A 22,052-nucleotide genomic window follows, 5' to 3' on the forward strand; every position below is an offset into this window, starting at 1 on the left:
CTGCACTAAATTCACTATGAAGCACCGCCTCAAGAGGCCTGTTGCTTTTTAACAATTGGCTGAAACACATAATTACCCTTTCAATGACAACTACTACACCAGAGGTGTTAAACATGTGGCCCGTGAGCCAACACCGGTCCGCCAGAGGGTCCAATCAGGCCCGCAGGACGACTTTGTAATTGTAAATCTGTAAAACTATAAATTCAAAATAATTTCTAGACCATGACAAGTTGTTTTGATCATAAAGTAAAATACTAGATTGTTCATTGTTCTTTTGTCATTTTGTGTCTCATTTTTGTAATGTTTGTCTTGTTTTTGTTGTTTTTTTTTTTACTTTTTTTGACTTTTGTTGTTTGTCTCATGTTTTTGTCATTTTGTGTTTTGCTTTTTCGATGTTTTGTGTTTTTTGTGTACTTTTTGTTGTTGTTTTTTACTTTTGTCATTTTTGGTCTGATTTGTGTCATTTGTGTAATTTTATTGTCTTGTTTTTGTCATTTGTCCATTTTTGTCGCTTTGTAACCTTTTTGTCTAATTCTTTGTCTCTTTTTTGTTTTGTTTCGTGTCATTTGTTTAATTTTTTGTCAATTTGTGTCTCACTTTTGTTATTTTGTGTCTCATTTTTGCAATATTTTGTTGTTTTTTGAGTTTTTTTGTCAGACTTTTGTCGATTGTTTCTCATTTTTGTCATGTTTCCTTTTTGTCTCACTTGTGTTTTTTGTCTTATTTTTGTCATTTTGTGTTTTGCTTTATTCATTGTTTTGGTTCTTGTTTTTGTCGTTTTGTGTTTCTTTTTGTCTTATTTGTGTTGCTTGTCTATTTTTTGTCATTTTGTTCCTGGCTTTTATTGTTTTGTGTCTTGTTTTTTTCGTTTTGTGTCTTGTTTTTGCTGTTTTCTGTCTTTTTTTTGTCTGACTTGTGGTTTTGATCATAAAGTAAAACACTAGCACAGATTCATTCATTTAAATTAAAGCAGTAGATACCTCGGTGACTGATGGCTTTGTGCTTTCATTCAGTGCTTGTCAGTGTAGCAGCGCTGCAACCTTTCCAACCTCAGCTGATCCTCGGTGTCATGTCTGGCCTCTAACAGCTGAACGTCTATCTGTGTGTGTTGGACGGGGTGGCGGGGGGGATGATAGGGTGGGTTCCAGACGTAATCTGACTGGGTTTTTGCTTTCTACCTTTAGCAGCTGTTGTTCTGCATGTCCACACGTCCAGTGACAACATGCTTAAATATAGCAGAACTCTCGACAGCATTTAGTCACCGTTCAGTAACACCGACTCCTACAAACCGTTCACTGTTTCCTGTTGAACAGTTACTTATTGAAATTAGTAAAGTGTTTATTGCTCTCACTTTTGTTTGGCCCCCAGGCAAAACATGCAGAGAAAACATGCACTGCCTGTCCAAAAAAAAAGTTGCACTCCAATGTTTCATTGGACATCCTTCGTTTCGAAAAGCTTCTGCACTGTCACAGCATTTATTTCTGTCCAGAGATGCATTAATTTTCCACCAAGATCTTCTATTGATGATGGGAGAGTCAGACAAAGTCTTCTCCAGAACATCCTAAAGATTCTCAGTGGTGCTGAGGTCTGGACTCTATGGAGGTCAATCCATCTCCTGCTCCCTGATCCACTCATTCTCAATGTGACCCCATGGATCCTGGCATCAGCTTGGAACATGTCCATGCCATCTTCTTCTTTGGGAACATAACGTTGGTGAACCTGACCAAGCCCAGATCATAACCCTAACCCCCACAGGCTGGTAGGTACTAGCCATGATGAGGTCATCACTTCATCCTCCTCTCTTCTTACCCTGATGCCCCCACCGCTCTGGAACAGGGTAAATCTGGACTCATCAGACCACATGACATTCTTCCATTGATCCAGAGTCCAATCTTTATGCTTCATAGCAAACTGAAGTCTTCTTTTCTGATCATCTTCACTGATAAGTGGTTTTCTTAGAGCTACAGCTGTTTAGTCTCAATCCTTTGAGTTCCCTTCATGTGGAAATGTTCTTACTTTCACTATTAAACAGCCGTGAGTTCTACTGTTGGTTTCCTACGATCATCTAAGAGTTTGTTCCTGGAAGATGAAGGTTCTCCACTATCCTTCAGGTTTTAATGATGCGTTGGACGGTTCTTAACCTGATTTTAGTTGTTTCATCTCCTTAGTTGTTTTCTTTGCTTGATGCAGGCCAATAATTTGATCCTTCTGAGACAGATTAACATCCTTTCCATGACCACAGGAGATGTCTTCCAACACAAGAAGCTCCTCACTGCATCAGCTAGGGTTAAAGAAGTTGTCATCACTGTAGTAATTATCCAGTGGAAGGATCTTACTGATTTGTTTAGTTAAATCCAGGTGGTGACTTTTTTTGTTGGATAGGCAGTGCATTTCAGTTCCATCCAATCTTACACTACGAAAGTATGTTAGCGTTTTTTAACAGACTGTGTTTAATTACACTCACAGGAATTGAAGAAAGGGCTAATTTCCTTAATTAGCATTAAATCAAAACCACAACCTTAAAAGAACAGTTTGGCATTTGGGAAATAAAGTTTTTTTTGCATCTTGTTGAGAGTAAAATGAGAAGATTGATGTACCTCTCCAGTCTGTCTCTTATTCTAAAGGCAGGAGGTGTTTAGCTTAGCTTAGATATAGCATGCTAACTGGTAAGTTTTAGGAATGTTGGTAGGTGGATTGGTCAGACGCCTGCCTCCAACATGCAGGCAGTGTTGAATTCAGCCCTGTCAGCACTGATTGTAATAATAGAAGACACCAAGACAAGAGATTCTGTACATGAAGCTGCTTTGCATGCTCAGGTGGACATTATGTGGATGATGGTCATTATGAATGAAGCTATTGTTCCCTGAAGTAGTAAAATATTGATAACATGGTGCCCTGCACATAGCATGTCACTGACCTAGACTCCTCTGCAATAACTTGCAAATTGCATTCCAGCCCTCATTTGCATGAAAAACGGAGGGTGACAAGTGCGTGTGTTTAACATTAACTCACACAGACACAGACACACACACACACACACACACACACACACACACACACACACACACACACACACACACACACACACACACACACACACACACACACACACACAGCAGCAGGCTTGGAGATTCTCATATATATTGCAGTTCCCCAGAAGCTATATATGCAGAAGGCTGCATATAAATGTTTTATTCAGATCCTAATTGACAATCCCAAAAGGAGATTATTGTATCAAATAGTCAGAGTGCATTCTAGCCCAGATCTCGTAGGGTGAAGACGCCACTCTCCATACTGATGAGCTTCTGCTCTTCTTCTGGCCTGGCAAAAAGAATAGCAGCATTTGTGTTTTCCACTTTAAAGGGAAACTGAATCGACAAAATCGAGAAAAATTTTTGTTTCATTAAACCAGGGGTGTCAAAAGCGGTCCTCCAGAGGGTCCAGTCCGTCCCTCAAAGTGTAAAAATTCCAGAGAAGACATTAACTGCAGGTTGTAAATTAGTAAAACTATAAATTTAAAATCATTTCTGGACCATGACAAGTTGATCATAAAATACTAGATTGTTCATTGTTCTTTTGCTATTTTGTGTCTAATTTTGGTAATATTTTGTCTTGTTTTTGTTGTTTTTGGTCTTTCCTTGCTTGATTTTTGTCATTTGTCTATTTTTTTTGTCATTTTTCATCTCGTTTATGTCATTTGTGTAATTTTTTGTCTTGCTTTTGTCACTTTGTTTTCTTTTGTCCTCTTTGTGTCATTTGAAATTGTTTTTTGTCACTGTAGCTTTGTCAAATTTTTTCTATTTCTTGTTTTGTTTCAAGTAAAATACTAGATTGTTCTTTGCTATTTTGTGTCTAATTTTGGTAATATTTTGTCTTGTTTATTTGTATTTTGTCTTTATTTTGTCTGATTTTTGTGGTTTGTTTCATGTTTTTGTTGTGTTGTGTTTCCTTTTTGTCTCGCTTGTGATTTTCATCTTATTTTTATCATTTTGTGTTTTGCTTGATTTGTTGTTTTATGTATCGTCTGGATCATTTTCTGTTTTTTGTCTCGCTTGTGTTGTTTGTTTACTTTTTTGTTTTGTTTCTCTCTTTTGTCATTTTTGGTTTTCTTTGTGTCATTTGTCTAATTTTTCGTCGAGTTTTTGTTATTTGTCCATTTCTTGTTGCTTTGTAACTTTTTTGTTTCATTTTGTCTCTTTTTTGTTTTGTTTCATGTCATTTGTCTAATTTTTAATATGTAATATTTTATCTTGTTTTTATTGGGGTTTTTTGTCTTTTTTGTTTGACTTTTGTTGTTTTTTATCATAAAGTCAATTACTAATTTGTCCACTTTTTGTTTTTTTCTCCCTTTTGTCATTTTTGATCTCATTTGTGTCATTTTTTGTCTCATTTGTGTAATTTGTCCATTTTTGTCACTTTGTAAACTTTTCACCTAATCATTTGTCTCTTTTTTGTTATGTGTCGTTTGTCTCCTTTTTTGTCGTTTTGTGTCTCATCTGTAATATTTTGTCTTGTTTTTGTTGGTTTTTGTCTTTTTTTTGGTCTGACTTTTGTCATTTTGATCATAAGGTACAAGAATATCTCATTCAGTTCCAGATGACTAAATGTTGTGTTCCTTTGTAGACACTCAGTGATCTGGAAGTTGTAATGTGGAAATGATAAACTGAGGCTGGATGTTGCTGAAATTGAAGTAATTTTTCTTCAGAAATCTCAGGTTGTTCTCAATGTTTTGTATAAAGATAATTCCTTAAATGTGAACATTTTTGCACTAAAACAAAGGAAAAATGGGGAGTTGTGATTATTTATAGGTTATTATGCTGTGATTTTACTGGTCACTGGAGATCAAACTGGGCTGAATATGGAACCTGAACTAAGATGAGTTTGACACCCCTGTGTTAAACTGAATACTGTTACAGACTACATTTTCTACTGATCTTTGATTCTGTGCTGCATATGGAAAAAGTAAATCCCTTAAATCTTGCATCTTTGCTATTCGTAAAGTGTCAACCAGAAGGAACTGCCTCAGCTGCTGTAGGTGGGGTTTTGTTCCTTTTAGCTTGATGGATTGTGAAGATGCAGCTTTGTCCCGTTTGCATTTGACTCATCCCTGATCTCAGCATTATGTAAGGTGATAAATACAATCTTTACACCCTAGAGGGTCCTAAAAGAATGTTAATGTTTTAAATCACAGCATTCATGTCTCATTTAGAAGAGCACCAGCGCTGCGGCGGTTTGGGAACGCATTAGCATAATGCCTTTGCATTCACTTTTGTATTAGCATATTACAAATATATCTAACATAACACAAACAATGAGAGCAGAGATTAGTTCACCAAGGTCAAATCCAATCTCCTAAATCCCAAATAAACTGTGGACTGAGTGTGTGTTTGATCTGTAATGTGTGTACAGATGGGTTTCCAGGGGTAATTTATGTGTTTATATGTTCTCTGCTTTCTGCTGTTAGATGATGGATGAGTCTGAGGCCTGTTCGCTGCCCGGTGGTCTGGCCAGTGTGAAGAAACAGTTTGAGAACCAGGAGTTTACGTCTTCGTCCTCCCAGTCCAGCATCACCCAGATTCATTTCCAGCAGAGATCAGTCCAGGTGAGACCACACTGTAAGAAATGTTTGTACATTTTACGGTAAAAAGCAGTCAACTCTAAAACAGTTTGATGCAGTTTATATAACACTGACCTCTATATTCAGCTACCTTTTGTTCTTTGTTGTATTTCCCTCTGTTACTGATGAACAACCATACACAAATGAACCACTATTCACCCTTTACATACAGCTACCCTCCGATTATCTCTATGAAATGCGTCCTCTGCAAATGTTCCCTTCACAGACTCATACTCTGTGTTGGTAAGCCCATTGGAATACCAGTAAACACCCAGTACAGCAAACTTCCAAGGACTAAGACTGACATTTCCTCAACACCATCTTTATGCGATGTTCACTTGCTAGAGATACCTTCTAGTGTCGCTCTTTCATACCATTGTCCACGGTTACCCACAATTCTTTTGTCTTTAATTTGTTACTGTCTGCCAGACTCCATGATTCAACTAACTTTTGTTCTTTGTTTTATAACTGTTTAATTTAACCCTTTAACCCTCATGTCGTCCTGCAGGTCAAAATCGACCCAGATTAACGTTTGAAAATGTGGAAAAAATATATATTTTCACAGTGAAACTTCTGATGTCCACATTTTGACCATTTTTGGGAAATCTTTGAACATTTTTTGGTAGAAAGAAAGAAATGTTAAAAATGTTTCTTAAGAACATTCATAAAAAAAATCAACCAAAATCCATCGAATTTTGCTGGATTTTGGTTGATTTTTTATGTGAATGTTCTTAAAAAAATATTAGAAGTTTTACTGATATATATGGAATCGCTTTAGATATTTTTAGGATTTTTTTGGAAGATTTTTACTCATTTTTAAAAAATATTTACAAGAATTTTCTTGCCAAAATTGGGGGATTTTTTTTTTTTTTAAATAAAACTTTTAAGGGAAACTTTTAAGGACTTATTGGAATTTTCTTCCTGAAGGTTTTGCAAATTTTCAGAAATTTGGGGGATTTTTTTTGCTGATTTTTTGTATCTTTTTCAGACAAGGAAATTATATTTTTTGGTGCCTGTAAATGAGCACAACAGGAGGGTTAACCCTTTAGTGTACAGACATGAGAGTGAATCTTATCATCTAGCTCTCAGCAAGAAAATAAATGTGTATTTGCCAAAATGTAGAAGCATTAATTCAAACTGAGGCTGTGAAACTACAGAGATTACGTTTTCCATAAGTCTACATTTACAAGCTTTAGTCATTGTTAAATAATGGTAATAATTATAGGTTAGTTGTTGAAGAATATTTCCCTTTTGTGCAATTACTGTGTGAAAAGCAGTGAGGCTGGAGCACCCATGTGATCATATCATCAGGTGTTGACTGTGCAACTTTTGCATAGACAATGAATCGTTAAGGATAGAAGACAATGAATGGAAGGGAACATTTTTCTTCCTCCTCGTTAAAGTCAGCAGAACTTAGAAGACAGATGCTGCTGTCCTTTCTGCTCATGAGCTCGGTGTAAAGTGAGAAGTGTATGATTTACATTCTGCTGTGGCTCTTTGTTGGAAAAGCTTGGCTGGTGTGGCTGAGGCGCTCATGCAGGTCAAATCAAAGAGGGCACCTTGAACCTTGCTCCGCTGTCGTGAGGAAAATGCCAGAATGCGTTAGCGGCAGGACGGGATCGGAGCTGGATCTCAGTGAAGTAAGGTCAGCTCTGCCCCTCCTTGCGTTTTCCCCATCTGCTCATTGAGGCGGGAAAGCAGAGCGGATTCATGGAGCACACAGGAACCTCGCTGAATGCTAAATTTTACATCATGAGGGGAAACGTCGGAGTCTATTTGATCAACTTATTGCTTCTTTGCAGCAGCAGCAAACCACTTTCCCCCCTCAAGTATTTTTGCACAGGTGTAATATCCAAACTCAGTTTTACATCGGGAAAGATGTTATTATACTGACATAAGTGGTTTCTGGAGCACTCCCACCCTCCATGTATCTTTCATGTTAACAGCAGAGGATACAAGCTCAAATATCATATTTCTCTTTCATCTCCTTCAAATTGCATGAATTTCAGCCGAGCAAATGGCTGATGCAGATTTGTACAGGTTTTGTAATCTATTGCTGTTTCTCGCCAACACTGAAACCCTCCTTTAGTGGAATTCAAACTTAGTTGCTCCCTTGGAAGCAGCACAGTAATGGAAAAGCATTTGTTACTGGCCACAGAGGGCTTTCATTAAGCTTTTTCACAACATAAAAATTATTTACTCTCACACTGTTTCTTACGGCTCGCAGTCATGAGGTGATAAGACCGAGTCGAGTCGCTTCCTTCCTGCTGCTTGTGGCCATTTGTGAACTCTGTAAAGCAGACGTGTCAAACATGAGGCCCGTGGGCCAAAAGCGGTCCTCCAGAGGGTCCAATCCGGCCCTCAAAGTGTAAAAATTCCAGAGAAGACATCAACTGCAGATTGTAAATTAGTAAAACTAGAAATTTAAAATAATTTCTAGATCATGACAAGTTGTTTTGATAATAAAGTAAAATACTACATTGCTCTTTTATCATTTTGTGTCTCTTTTTTGTCATATTTTGTCTTGTTTTTGTTGTTTTTTGTGTTTTTATGTCTAGCTTTTATCATTTGTCTCACGTTTTTGTCATTTTGTGTCTTTTTTGTCTGACTTTTGTCATTTGTCCATTTTTTTGTCGCTTTATGTCTCGTTTTTGTACTAATTTGTCCTGTTGTTTTTTTGTCTTTTGTCTGATTTTTGTCATTTGTCTCACGTTTTTGTTGTTTTGTTTCTCATTTTTGTCATTTTGTGTTTTCTTTGTGTCTCACTTGTGGTTTTTATCTAAGCTTTGTTATTTTGTTTTGCTTTATTCGTTGTTTTGTGTATCGTTTTTGTTGTGTTGCATCTTTTTTTGTCTCGCTTCAGTCATTTGTCTCATATTTTTGTCATTTTGTGTCTTGTTTTTGAAATATTTTGTCTTGTTTTTGTTGTTTTTTTGTCTGACTTTTGTCATTTGTCTCATATTTTTGTCATTTTGTGTCTCGTTTTTGTCATATTTTCTCGTTTTTGTTGCTTTTTGTTTTTTTATGTCTGGCTTTTATTGTTTGTCTCGTGTTTTTGTCGTTTTGTGTTTCCTTTTTGTCTTGCTTGTGTTTTTTGTCTCATTTTTGTCATTTTTTCCCTTTTATTCATTGTTTTATAGTTTTTATTGCTTTGTATCAGGGTTTTGTCATTTCTGTCTCATTTGTGTTGTTTGTCCATTTTTTTGTGGCTTTGTAGCTTTTTTCTCAAATCTTTTGTCTCTTTTTTGTGTATTTTGTCTCATTGTTTGTCATTTTGTTTCTCGCTTTTGTCATTATGTGTCTCATTTTTGTAGTATTTTGTCTTGTTTTTTTGTCTTTTTTAAAGCCAAATACTACATCGTTCAGTTCCAGATACGTGTGACTAAATGTTGTGTTCCTTTGTAGACACTTTGTGATCTGGAAGTTGTAATGTGGAAATGATAAAGTGAGACTGAATGTTGTGAAAACTGAATAAACTCTTAACACATTTCAGTTTTTTCATGATGTTTTGTAAAAAGATAATTCCTCAAATGTGAACATTTTCAGAATGTACATTTTTGCACTAAAACAAAGGGAAAAATGTGGAGTTGTGGTTATTTATAGGTTATTATGCTGTGATTCTACTGGTCCACTTGAGATCAAACTGGGTTGAATTTGGCCCCTGAACTAAGATGAGTTTGACAGCCCTGGCATAGAGGGAGGGTTTGTATGAGCAGGAACCCGTGTGTCCACATCATTCCTATTTCTGTGTGTTTGACAGGAGATGTCCTCCGAGGTGACAGTGAGGAGCAGTGCCAGAGATGTCGCCTCCTCCACCACAACCCTCTCTCAACAAGAGGTATTTGTCAACCGCTGTAAGGTAGCATCTTAACACCAGGACATGCAGCCGTTATTGTTGTTTCAGAACTTTATATGCCCTCTATAGAAAATGGAGCCCCATACTAAGCCTTTTACTTCTCACTGATTGAAAACAGTCGGAGGCTGCAGTGCAGTTGCCAGTAACGCTAATGATTTGCCACCTTTTTTTTTTTCCACAGGTGATCCATGATCAGAGAGTTCACCAGAACAATGTGGCTGCCAGTTATGGGAACCATTACAATGAAACAGGTTATTCTGCTCATGCCTTTTATATTGTAATTTGCACGTTTTTATCACAGCACAGCTTGTGTCCTGTATATTAATGATTGTTCCCACTACGAGCTGAATAAGGGATGAGCTCTGAAAATGAGTTGGAGTGCAGATGATTTTCTATTCAGTGCATGGCAGCAAATCTAATCAGGGCAAAGTCAGGAAGGTAAAATATTGGAAAGTGGAAATTGGGCAATCACTGCTGCATGGTTTCAGAAAATGAAAACTATTCAGGTTTTTAATGAAATGATTTATTTCCCTTTCCAATCCCCATGAGCTCCCTCCCTGCGAATGACTTAATGAGGCTGCCTTCTTCTTGTGTCTAATTCAGTTATGCTTGTCGGCGGAGAGGACCTACCAAAGGTTTCCACTCAGGCTTTGAAGCAGCAGTATGAAAAAACGATTGAGGAAGCTGCACCAGCCAAGGAAATTAAGGTAATGATGCTGTCTGTTTATCTAAATAGATGATAGTTTAGGTTTTTATGAGGTATCAGTATAAAGATGAAGCCACATCATGAAATAATCAAAAGGAAATTGTGCATGCCAAGAGCTGATGGAGAATAAATTGCGTTGGATAAAAGGCCTCATGTCATTATGCAGCCAAAGTCTGAAAGTCTTTTTCGACTGTGTGCAAAGGAAAAAGCAGAGTGGAAAAGAACTCCCATTGCTGTCCGCAGCTCCATGAATATTTCAATCAAGTCAGTAATTAGGAACATGCATAACTGTAAATGTCTAGGTTTGACACATTGTGCCTTTAAATCCAAATTAGGGTTGTTATTTGGTGCTTTTGTTTTATCTTTGGAGAAGAAATTAAAGCTACACTAACTATAAAAATAATCTCTCCAATGATTATTGTTTGAGGTTACAAGTTGATATTTCAGAGCTGCCCTTTTCTGTGCTTTTCACAATGAATATTCTAACTACAACTCCAATTCCATTGTTACTCTGTGTCACTAAAAATACATATGAACCACAGGTTGATGTGGATTTCAACCAGTTTCCGTGGGCACCTGTGAACCAGTCCTCCAAAATGTCAGCAGCATTTACAAGCTATGACACTTCGTCCACTGTAAAGACTGCCACTGCTTCATCTGTAGCATCTGGATCATCAGTGGCTCATGAGGCGGCAGATCATTTCCCTCCCCCACCCTCAAACCTGCAGGTATCACAAGAAGTCCTCGAGCACAACATCTCTTCCCAGCCTCAGGATCTGGTGTCCCAGCATAAGCACACTGCCAGTAAGGAACAGTACTTTAAATACAAGAGTATGGCTGAATTAAAGCGTCTCTACAAGCACATACATCCAGAGGTACGCAAGAACCTCGAAGCAGAGTTCCTCAGTCAGCTCACCGAAGCAGAAAAGGCCGAGTTGGAAAGCAAGGAAATTGTAGGTGATGTCCAGCAGGCATGCTACATGTTTGAAAACGATGGCAACAGCTCGAGTAAGTGTTCGAGCCCTGATAGGGAATACGTGGAGTGGGATGAGATCCTCAAAGGTGAAGTGCAGTCCATGCGGTGGATGTTCGAAAACAAGCCTCTGGATACAATCAAAGATGACACCCCAGATGAGAACGAGGCCAGGAATAACATCGCCCAGCAGGAGATCATTGCAGGAAAAGATGTCAGATACACAGCTTGGATGTTTGAGACTCAGCCCATGGATGCTCTGGGAACAGAGACTCCTGATGCAACTGAGCAGTCACAAAAACAGGCAGATCTGGCAAGAGGAGATGTCCGCACTGCTACTTGGCTTTTTGAAACACAGCCGCTTGATTATCTGAATAAAATCTACCAAGAAGACGAGCAGGAAATGGACGTCACTGTCAGTAAAGACATCACCGGTGGAGATGTTAAAACTGCTAGGTATCTTTTTGAGACCCAGCATCTTGATTCCCTGGGGAAAACAGAAACCATTGAGGAGAGTCACTTCCTGAACCTGAAGTCAGAGCTGGAAGAGATTAAGGGGGATGTAAAGACAACAACTCGCCTGTTTGAGACGCTGCCCATGTGTGTCATCAGGGGAGATTCAGGAGAGATTTTGGAGATCACCACCATCCGCAGGGAGGAGACTGAGAAAGGAGACGTCAAGACATCACGCTGGATGTTCGAAACGCAGCCTCTGGATATGATCAACAAAGACCCCGCTAAAGTAAAGCTGATATGTGGTATTTCCATGGAGGACAGTAGTCAAGGTGGAGTGAACAAAGATCGATGGCTTTTTGAAACAAAGAGTCTTGACACCATTAAGGATGAGGAATGGGAGAGTTCCAGGAGGCAAAAGGAAGAAATAATTGGAGCTGACGTACGAAAGCACTGTCTTGTTTTTGAGACTCAGCCTATGGATACTCTGAAAGATAACGCCAATGCTCGACCTTTACCCTCCGAGGAGATTGTAGGAGGTGATGTTCAGTCAGCCAAATATCTGTTTGAAACAGTACCCATGGAAAATCTGAAAGAGCTGCTGGAAGTGGGAAAACTTCAGAAAATGGTTGCATCTGAAGAAGAAAAGGGTGACGTGAGGCATCAGAAGTGGGTGTTTGAAAGCCAACCTCTGGAGAATATAAGGGAGGAGAAGAAGGAGATTACAAGAACTGTGAATATTGAAGCCCTCGACAAAGGAGATGTGACAAACTATAAAGAAAGGTTTGAAAGTATGGATTTAAGTAAATGTGACGGGACGCAGAGAATTCAAGTTGAAGGTGTCACCAGTGGCTCTGTCAAGTCCAACAGAGTTCTGTTTGAATCCGCCCCCATGTACGCCATGCAGGACAGCTCTGGACATTACCATGAGGTGAAGACAGTGAGGCGTGAGGAGATTGTGAAGGGAGATGTGCGCAGCTGTAGATGGATGTTTGAAACCCGTCCTATCGATGAGTTTGACGAGAGCATCAATAAGTTTCAGGTCATAAAAGGCATTTCCAAACAGGAAATAGAGTCAGGAGACGTAAAAACAGCAAAGTGGCTGTTTGAAACTCAACCACTTGATGCCATTAAGTTTTTCAGTAACTCTGAGGATGAAGAACACAAAATTATGGAAGGCATTAAAGTTGAAAAAGGGGACGTAAAGACGTGTAGGTGGCTATTTGAGACTCAGCCAATGGATGTTCTGTATGAAAAGGTGGAAAAGAGCGAGGCTGATGTCGAACTGGTGCAAAAAGGTGACGTGAAAACGTGCACTTGGCTTTTTCGAGACTCAGACACTTGACAACATACGTGATCATTCGGAGACTGAGACTATTCTGAAAACCTGCACTGTAAAGCAAGAGGACATTCACGGGAAAGATGTGCGACTGGCTCGCTTCCTCTTCGAAACCGAGAATCTGGAAAACATCACAGGTGAGGACAGCGGCTCTTTCAGGAGGGTCACAGAAATCGACATCCAGTCAGGCGACGTTTCCAGGATGAAGTACATCTTCGAGAATCGCTCCTCTGACATCATGAGCTCCACCTCCGAGGAGACGATGCAGAGGCTGAAGACGCAGCAGGCCGAGGACATCCAGAGGGGTAACGTGATCAACTGTACGTGGAGGTTTGAGAACCAGCCAATCGATGCAATACGTGACGACACCACAGAAGTGAGGGAAATCCGCACGGTGACCGATGTTAAGGGGGGGGATGTTGACAAAAGCCGCTTCATTTTTGAGACGTATTCTCTTGATCAAATTAAAGAGGAATCCACTGAGACTGATATGTCAAGACTCACTAGTATTTTCAGAGAGGAAATTGAGAGGGGAGATGTAAAAAATTACACCATGATGTTTGAAACTCAGCCGCTGTATGCCATCTGTGACAAGGAGGGTCATTATCACGAAGTCACTACAGTCACTAAGGAAGAAATCATGAGAGGAGACGTGGTCGGCGCTCGATGGCTGTTTGAGACTAAACCTCTGGATTCAATTAGAGATTCAGAGGAGGTCTATGTTATTAAAGCTGTGACTGAAGAAGGTGTCAACAAAGGAGATGTTAGCTCTGCCAGGTGGAAGTTTGAAACACAACCTCTGGATGAAATTACACAGGATATAAAAGTCAGGTCAAAGACGGTTGCAGATATCCAAGGCGGCGACGTGAAGACAAACAAACAGCGATTCGAGACGGATGAAATGTCACAGAAGTACATCCGAACTGTTAGCGTGAGTGAGATCCAGAAAGGTGATGTCAGATCTGCCACGTGGATGTTTGAAACCCGCACGATTGATGAGATCCACGGCGATGGAGCCGCGTATGATGGCATGGAGAGAGTGACAAAAGAGGAAGTAATGAAAGGGGATGTCAAACAGTCTGTGTGGCTCTTTGAGAAGCAGCCCCTTGACAGCATTAAAGAGAGTGACGGCACAGAGCTTGTTTTGACAAAGGAAGAAATCCCACAGGCCGATGTGAAGACGACAACATGGCTATTTGAAACCACTCCATTTCATGAATTCAACGATAGCAGTGTGGAGAAGACAGAAATAATTGGAAAAAGTATAAAGGAGACACTGGAGGAACTTTACTGTCAGAAAATGGTTGACTCACAGGGTATTCTTATTGAGGCAGATGAAATTGGTGACGTCCGTATGGCGAAGTATAAACTCATGAACCAAGAGGCTCCAGAAATCCAAAAAGAAGAGATTATTAGAGGGGATCTTAGCAACATAATGATGAACCTTCTGAACCGAAGGGAGACCACCGAAAGGGTCATAACTATTGATAAGGAGGAGCGAGGGAATATTAACACCACAGTGAAGCAACTCTTCAGCCAGGAAAAGGGAATCAATTTTGAAAAAGAGGAAATTATCCGCGGGGACATTCAAGAAGCCATGAACAACCTGCTTAAGAATGAAGGCTCCTCCAAGCGGGGCATACTTATTCAAGAGGATGAGAAAGGAGACGTGAGGATGACTATCTATTCCCTCTTAAATAAAGGGGAGAGAGCTAGCATGGAGAAAGAAGACGTTATTCAGGGGAATGTCAGCAAAACCCTTCATCGTCTTCTTTCCAACTCAGGAGGAGAGGATTCTAAAAAGATAAGAGTCGGAGACAAGGAAAGGGGTAATGTCAGCTTTTACTCCACATGCATCGAGTCTGGAGCCTTGGATTACCTGAAGCAGCTTCAGTATGAACCTGATGAAGAGCAGGATACTGTACAAAAGGAGCGGATCATAGGTGGTGATATTGAAGAGACCAAAATCTTGCTGCGAAAGAATCAGCAGCAAATTGGTCGCACTGTGGCAGAGGTCGACATAGTTCCTGGTGATGTACACAGTATCGTTAAGGTCTTTATGATGGAGCCGAGTGTTACCTATAGAAACCTAGAGAAACAGGACATTGTTAAAGGTGACCTTAGTGCAGCTCTGGATTCACTGACCCAAGCCATCAATCAGAAAGTGGTATTAGAAAAAGAGGAGGTGGTGAAAGGAGACATACCGACCACTCTAAAGTCTCTAGAAGAAGCCCAGCATCAAGGCAAAGAAATGGAAAAGCCTGAAATTGTCAGGGGAGACATCAGGGGAGCTTTGGAATCACTGGAAAAATCTGCAACTACCAAAACAGAAGTAACTGTTGAAGATTTAGTGCCAGGTGATATCAAAGGGACGTTGAAATCCCTGGAGGAAGCAAAGCAAGCTGTGAAAGAAGTGGAAAAACAGGAGATTGTCAAAGGAGACATTCACACTGCAATGCAAAGTCTACATGAGGCATCAAGTGATAGAAAGATTTATCAGCACCAAGTGAGTGAACAAGGCGACGTCAAAGCCACTATCCAGCTACTGCTAGAGCCGACAACTTCTCCAAGAATGCAACGCAGAGGCAGCATTGAAGGAGATGTGAAAACATCAATAAAATGTCTTTATGAAGGGCAAGAGACAGCACAAGTGGAAAAAGAAGAAGTTGTGAAAGGTGACGTTCAAGGTACAATAAAGTGTTTAATGCAAAGAAAACAGTATACAAATCCAAAACGTATGTATCCTCCCAACAAGGCGAAAGTGCCCGTGAAAAATCCATCAACTGTAAAGCAAGCGGAGCATGAATGCTTACATGAAGCCAAGAGAGAGAGAGCAGCAGATGATCCAACCCCCACTGTGAAAAACCTCTCTCAGAGTGGTGAGTCACAGAAGCACACACTGAGGCACCACGAAAGCAAATCGCTGAAAACACAGGTAATAACCCAAGAGGACCACTCTGTTACTGTAGCCAAAACAGACAATCCTGCTGGGGCCTCTCAACAGAAGAGCACAAAAGAACAGAAGCAGAAAGTGCTGCCCCCGCAGAAAATACAAGCTCCTAAGCCTATTATGATAAAGAATAAACAAAAGATGAGTAATGATCAAACAGAGACGAAAGCTGCTGATGTGAATGTGATAAAAGAAGTGCAAAACACATCACAGACAAATATTTCAAACAAGCAAATGTGCGAGATAAAGACAATCAAACAGGTGCAGACTACGGTGACAGAGAAAACCGTGCAGAAGCAGAATGTAGCGGCATCGGAGCAAATGTTGACATCTCAGAAGCAAACGGAGAATAAGGCTGCTGCACAAAAGCAGAGCGTCAGGAATATGAAGACTGATCAGCGTAACCTTGACATGAGAGGGAAAGGTGTGAATAAAAAGACAAAGCCAGAGATTCACTTCCCGCCTCCTCCCTCCTCACCGCCTCCACCATCAGAATCTGAACTCTCCCTCCCTCCACCACCGTCTCCGGTGGCAGAGAGCCCGGCATCCCCGACTTCCCGGCCTTCTATCATGAGGCAGGACAGTGATCTCCCACCCCCACCTCCTCCACCTCCACCTCCCATGGAAAGCATAAAATCTGAGCCTGATTTCTTCCCTCCCCCTCCACCTCCTCCACCTCTGTCCTCCATGGGTGGACAAGATTTTCTCCCTCCACCTCCCTCGCAGCAAGAGCTTAATGCGATGCCCCAGGCTCCCCCTGTAAAGCTGGGGAAACCTGTTGGGAAGCCTTTATTCAAGGTGCCCAAGCAGCCAGAACCACACAAGCAGCCCGTACAAGTTAAACCCAAATGGCAGAAAAAACAACCAACCCCTCCACCGCCTCCACCTCAGCTCCGCCCTGATCAAGAAACAGTAACTTCAACAGAAGTTAAACTTCAGGAGGTGAAACAGGAAACAACCCAACAGACTGAAACAAGCTTTCAGGCTAATTCAACAGCACTGGCACCAATGAAAATACCAAGCATCCCAGTTGTAAAACCAGCACAAAAAGAATCCCCGCAGCCACCTAAAAAGACCTTCGTCCCTCCCATTAAACTTCCACCGCCCCCAGACCCTGCTCCAGCTGCAAAACCTAAACCTTACGTCCGCAAATTTAAAACCCCTCTCATGCTGGCAGAGGAACGGTACCGCCAACAAAGACTGGAGAAAGAGGAAAGAGAAATGAGCAAAGTCACGACCCCCACTTCTCCACCAAGTAATGTACATTTCTCTGCTGCCACTGCTGAGCTTTCTGAAACAGAGAGCACTAAGAAAGAAGTGGCCATGGAAGTGACAAAAGCAAAGATTGAAGAGGCTAAGACCCTTCCCAAAGAAGGACTATTAGCACAAGAATCACCTGTCAAAAAACCCCCTTCCCAGATCCCTTTGAGCAAACCCATGATCTCAGTGGAAAATAAGAAATCATCTCACGGGTCTTTGGATAAAAAGCATGTTTCCAACGAGCAATCCACAGAAAAAATCCTCACGTCAGCTGATGTCGTCAAAAAGGTTCAAACTGCGCCCAAGAATCAGACTGCTTCTGTTTCTCACCACGAGGCTTGGAATAATGAAGTCCGGTCATGCTCCAGCGTGGTCACTTCTTCAGTCACAGAGCAGCAGCAGTTTATTAAGAAATCCAGCAGCAGGTCTGTCGCTGCCACACAGAGTGCTGTCCACGAAAATGTAAATCTTCAAAGCCAGGCTGCGGTCACACTGAAATCTGAAGATGTAAAGCATATTAATGTGCCTCTGACACAGGAGGGAAAAATGAGTCCCTCTCAGCCCACTAAAATTCCAAAGGTAACTCCAAGTTTCAAGGTGAAAACCTTTAAGATGCCGACGGAGAAGAAAGAGGAGAAATGTGACAGTTTGGGTCAAAAAGAAGCAGTGAAAAGTGAAATGCATTCGCAGCAAGTGAAGAGTAACGTGTCACACAAACACGAAACACAAGTAAATCTGGAAAGCAACCAGCTGACGTCAGTGAGAAGTGAGACAGAAGTGGAAGTAAAAGAGAAGAAAAGTCAGATGCCTGTGAAGGAAACTGAAGTGGAGATGAGAAAAGGAAAGCGGGTGCAAAAAGATGAGAGTGAAGTGAAGCCGTCAGTTACTGTTTTAATGCCTAAGGTGGCTAAGATAACATCTGCAGCAACCCATCAAGGACAAGGCCATGTATCCGTCTCCCACAGTCAGCAAAGCATGAAAGCAGAGCATGTTCAGCGACACGAAGAGGTGGTTGTGATACAGCAGAGCCTTCAGAGGCAGGAGGCCGTTCAGATGCAGAAACAGCAAATGAAGCTACAAGCAACAGAGAAAATGCAGATTAAGTCAAAAGTGGAGCCTCAGGATGTGTTGGTGAAAGGGACAGGGAAGATGACCCATAAAGATGAGGCTCACCAAGAAGAGATCATAGATTCAGAGAAATGCAGCGTGATGCAGAAGCTGCTCGCTCAAATGAAAGAGCTTGAGGGCACACCAAGCAAAATAGACTCCAACGCTGTCAGGATGATTGTAGACGAGGTCCCTGACTGGGTAATGGGCTTGGATGAGAAAAAGAATTTAAGTGAAATCGCCAAACAGAAAAGCAAGAAAAAATTGAAAGAAATGATGGTCTATGTGAGGAATATTGTTCAAGCAAAGCTCACATTTTTGGAGAAAAGCCTGACAGCTGTGGAAAAGGAAGAAGAAAAAGAAAAAGCGCCGGTGCCACCACTGGTTCCTCCAAAACCAGACAAGAAGGTTTTCAGTGCGGCGACTACAAAGGTGTCAAAGATCAGCATCGGCTCATCCAAAACCGAAAAGAAGGTGGTGGTGGAGGAGAAAAAATCCATTCAAGACAGCAAAGTGCATCACAAGCTGAGTGAAGTGGCGGATCAGAGAGTGTCGTCCCCATTAACAAGCATCCGGACCCCGTCACCCACTTTTATCAGCATTGAATCCAGGAAGGTAGACTCTCCTCTCAGAGTCACTCCTTCCCCTCCACCCTACAAGTCGGTCGGGACGCCTCCACCTCCTCCCCGTAAATCGTACACACCCACGTCTACCTTCAGCAGGGCCACGCCTTCCCCTACCCTGAGCCGCTCGGAGAAGCTGATGAAACTGAGGGATACGACCTCGAAGCTTTCTCGTGGCTTCACCCCTCCGCCTCCCATGCCGGTCCCCGAGTTTTTTGCCACCGAACGAGAGCGATCGCCCTCGTTCAGCGACAGGGAGACGCCTATCGAGAGAACCGAGCACGGGTTGGTGGATGTCGCGGAAATGGTGGATTCTATGACGACGGTCAAGGACAAAAAGTCTTTCTTTGAGGAAGCGCAGAAGGCCGAGGTGAACAAGACCTACTTCAGGAAGGATCCCATTGAAATCCCTGAACGTTTGGGACCTGATGCCGAGGAAGCCGTACAGACTGTGACCATCGATCTTCTGAAAGAGGATCTCCCTAAAGTCGATTTATCAAAGCTTGTCAACAGATTTGAATCTCCAAAACCAAAAGTCTACGCCAGGAAAGAGCCCATTGTGATTTCGGAGAGGCTGGGGAGCGACACGGAGGATGCAGAGGCAGAGCCACATACGCCAAGAACCGAAGAAATCCCAACATTCAATGTCAAAGCAATAAAGGATGTGTTTGAGACCGGAGAGCATAGTTCTCAAGCAGCCCGAGAGCTCAGAGAACAAATAGAAAGAAGAGAACCCGAATCTGCCTGTTCGGAGCCACTGGGTCACTCAGAAATGACATCAGTCACTGAGCAATTCTGCAGCGTTGATGACTTCGGAAACGTTATGACAGAGATGAGGAGCGAGATGCATTCAGGAAGCCCCGTGTCCCGCGGCAACCCTCCGTCCTACGCAGACGTGGTGAGGGGTAGAGTTCCAACGGTGGCCGTGCCCCCCGAGGCCTCCACCGAGGAACTGCTCAGAAACTTCCAGCAGTCCTGGGCCGAGACCCAAGGAGTCTTCCGGAACCTGGGATTCAGCGTCACGGAGCAGAGGACTTCTCAGATTGTAACGCACCAGCAGGAGACTGTCGTAACGGGTAAACTGAGCTGTGCAGCATGAGGAAACCCAACATACCTGACCGTGTGCTTTGTGTGTGACGATTTTAAAGCCTCAACTGCATCGTGTGGAAAGAAAAGACGCATTAACATTGGTTTGACACTGTTTTTTATGCTAATTGATTTTTTTATTTACATGTTTTCCCTGATTTTAAATGTTCCCACTAAAACAGTTTAGATGCTGGCAGTTTCACACCTTTTAATATTCACAGGTTACATTTTGTTGTGTTTATTCGTGCCTCTGATGTGTGAAGCTGGCAATGACGCTAACATATTGAACTAATATTTCTCCTGCATGGGTGTGGGATACTGTTTTCTCAGTGGAGCGGCGTAGAACTGCTTGAAATGTCTTCAGAAAGAAGAAAACACCATGTTTCATTTTCACTTTCTTGTTGTTTGTGAGTCGAAAATGCGGTAAAACAATGAAACAACTGCAATCACTGTCAGTCCTTTAGAGAACTAATTACAGTGTTGAACACCTTGAAGACCTGCATTGTGTTCTGTGATGGAAATTAACACTTCTGCAATTTAACCATTTAACTCAAACACATGAAAGGTTTTGGTCCTGTTTTTGTCTTTATTATTTTCCTGGAAAGAGTTAAATATTGCTTTATTATTACCTGATTGTGAGAACTTTAACTCTCCATCTATGTCAAATTGTAATTAGAACTCAGAAATTCATATTAACATGTACATTTAAACAGTGACACATGATTTTACAGTCACCACACTACACCAACAAAATATCACAGTCTTTCTCCAATGAAAAACATTTGCTTAGGTCTAGAAACGGTGTGACTTTTCCAGCCGCTGCCTCTGTTGTCAGTGCTGAGTGGTGGCTAAACTTTAAAGTAGTAGGTCACCTTGAAGACATAGCTTCAAGAAAATCTCAGGAAATGGAGGAAAAATTATTGTTGCATCATCCTGTAATTACTGCAGTGGAAGACGTTGTGCAGAAGCTAACAAAAGTGGAAAAAATAGCAAAATAATAATAATAATAAAAAAAAGTATATATAGCTTCAAACCGAAGCAAAATCAATTAAATAAGGACCTAAGTCAAAGAAAAATCTATTTTTTTACCTTGTTATACGCTAGATTATACGTAGATTTATAGCACAGCTAGGAGGTGAAGTGGAGAGAGAGACAAAAAACACACAAAACTCGTGTTATTTTTCATTCTTTTACTTCAGACCCACACAACTTTCAAATGAAACAACACATGATGGACCATAAATATTAGACAACCACTGTTCTGGTTTAATTACATTTACATTTTTGTCTAATTTGTTCTAGATCACATGGTTCTTTCCAGGAAATTACCTAGAAATGTATTAGGAACATATTACACCACTGTATGTTTAATTTTTGCCATTTTCTTTGCAGAAAATTCAAATTCCAGAGTCCGAACTGTGCAGGGCGTGTCGGAAGAGGGTGTACCCCATGGAACTGCTGATCGCAGACAAACAAAACTTCCATAAAAGCTGCTTTCGCTGTGAACACTGCAGAGGCAAACTAAGGTAGAGCTGCTTCACAGAGCATTCTAATTGTTGTTGTTTTTCTTCACCGTTTCAACTTGTCTCGTTTCTTTCTTGATGAACAGTCTTGGCAACTACGCCTCTCTCCATGGACGAATGTACTGCAAGCCACACTACAAGCAACTGTTCAAGTCCAAGGGAAATTACGACGAGGGATTTGGACAAACACCGCACAAAGAACTATGGAATAACAAGAACCAGCAGAACTCAGCTGTAAAATCACCAACGCCTGAAAGGAAAAAAGTCACGGATTCCAGATCTTCTACCGCTCAGGATAGTGAGATAAGCAAATCAGTGGATGACAACAAAAAGCCCACAAGTAAGATTTCAGTGGTGTGGCCTCCCCAAGCAGATTCTCCAAAGAAATCCTTCACTATCGAAGAGGAGCTGAAGTTGGTAAAGCCGTCATGGCCCCCGAAGGAGGGCTCGCCTCAGGATAATGACCTCCTAAATCAGCCGGTAAAACCTTCATTAAAGGAGACTGGTGTTCCTGCAGTTACAGTACAAAACGGTCCCCAGGAAAATAAGCAGGGAAGCA

The 22,052-nt window shown here is 41.3% G+C and overlaps 1 protein-coding gene across 1 annotated transcript in view; it reads left to right on the plus strand.

The window, feature by feature from the left end:
* The window catches only part of xirp2a (xin actin binding repeat containing 2a), a 77,237-nt gene extending 55,512 nt beyond the window's left edge, over positions 1-21,725 (plus strand). The window contains 8 exon segments of the mRNA XM_055008496.1: positions 5,465-5,602; positions 9,378-9,455; positions 9,655-9,724; positions 10,077-10,180; positions 10,722-12,929; positions 12,931-19,960; positions 21,363-21,496; positions 21,580-21,725. Of these exon segments, the coding sequence (XP_054864471.1) occupies positions 5,465-5,602; positions 9,378-9,455; positions 9,655-9,724; positions 10,077-10,180; positions 10,722-12,929; positions 12,931-19,960; positions 21,363-21,457 (9,723 nt within the window). The 3' untranslated portion in view covers positions 21,458-21,496; positions 21,580-21,725.
* The last annotated feature ends 327 nt before the right edge of the window (positions 21,726-22,052 follow it).

The sequence above is a fragment of the Amphiprion ocellaris genome, chromosome 24 (genome assembly GCF_022539595.1).
Source record: "Amphiprion ocellaris isolate individual 3 ecotype Okinawa chromosome 24, ASM2253959v1, whole genome shotgun sequence".
NCBI classification, from domain to species: Eukaryota; Metazoa; Chordata; class Actinopteri; family Pomacentridae; genus Amphiprion; species Amphiprion ocellaris.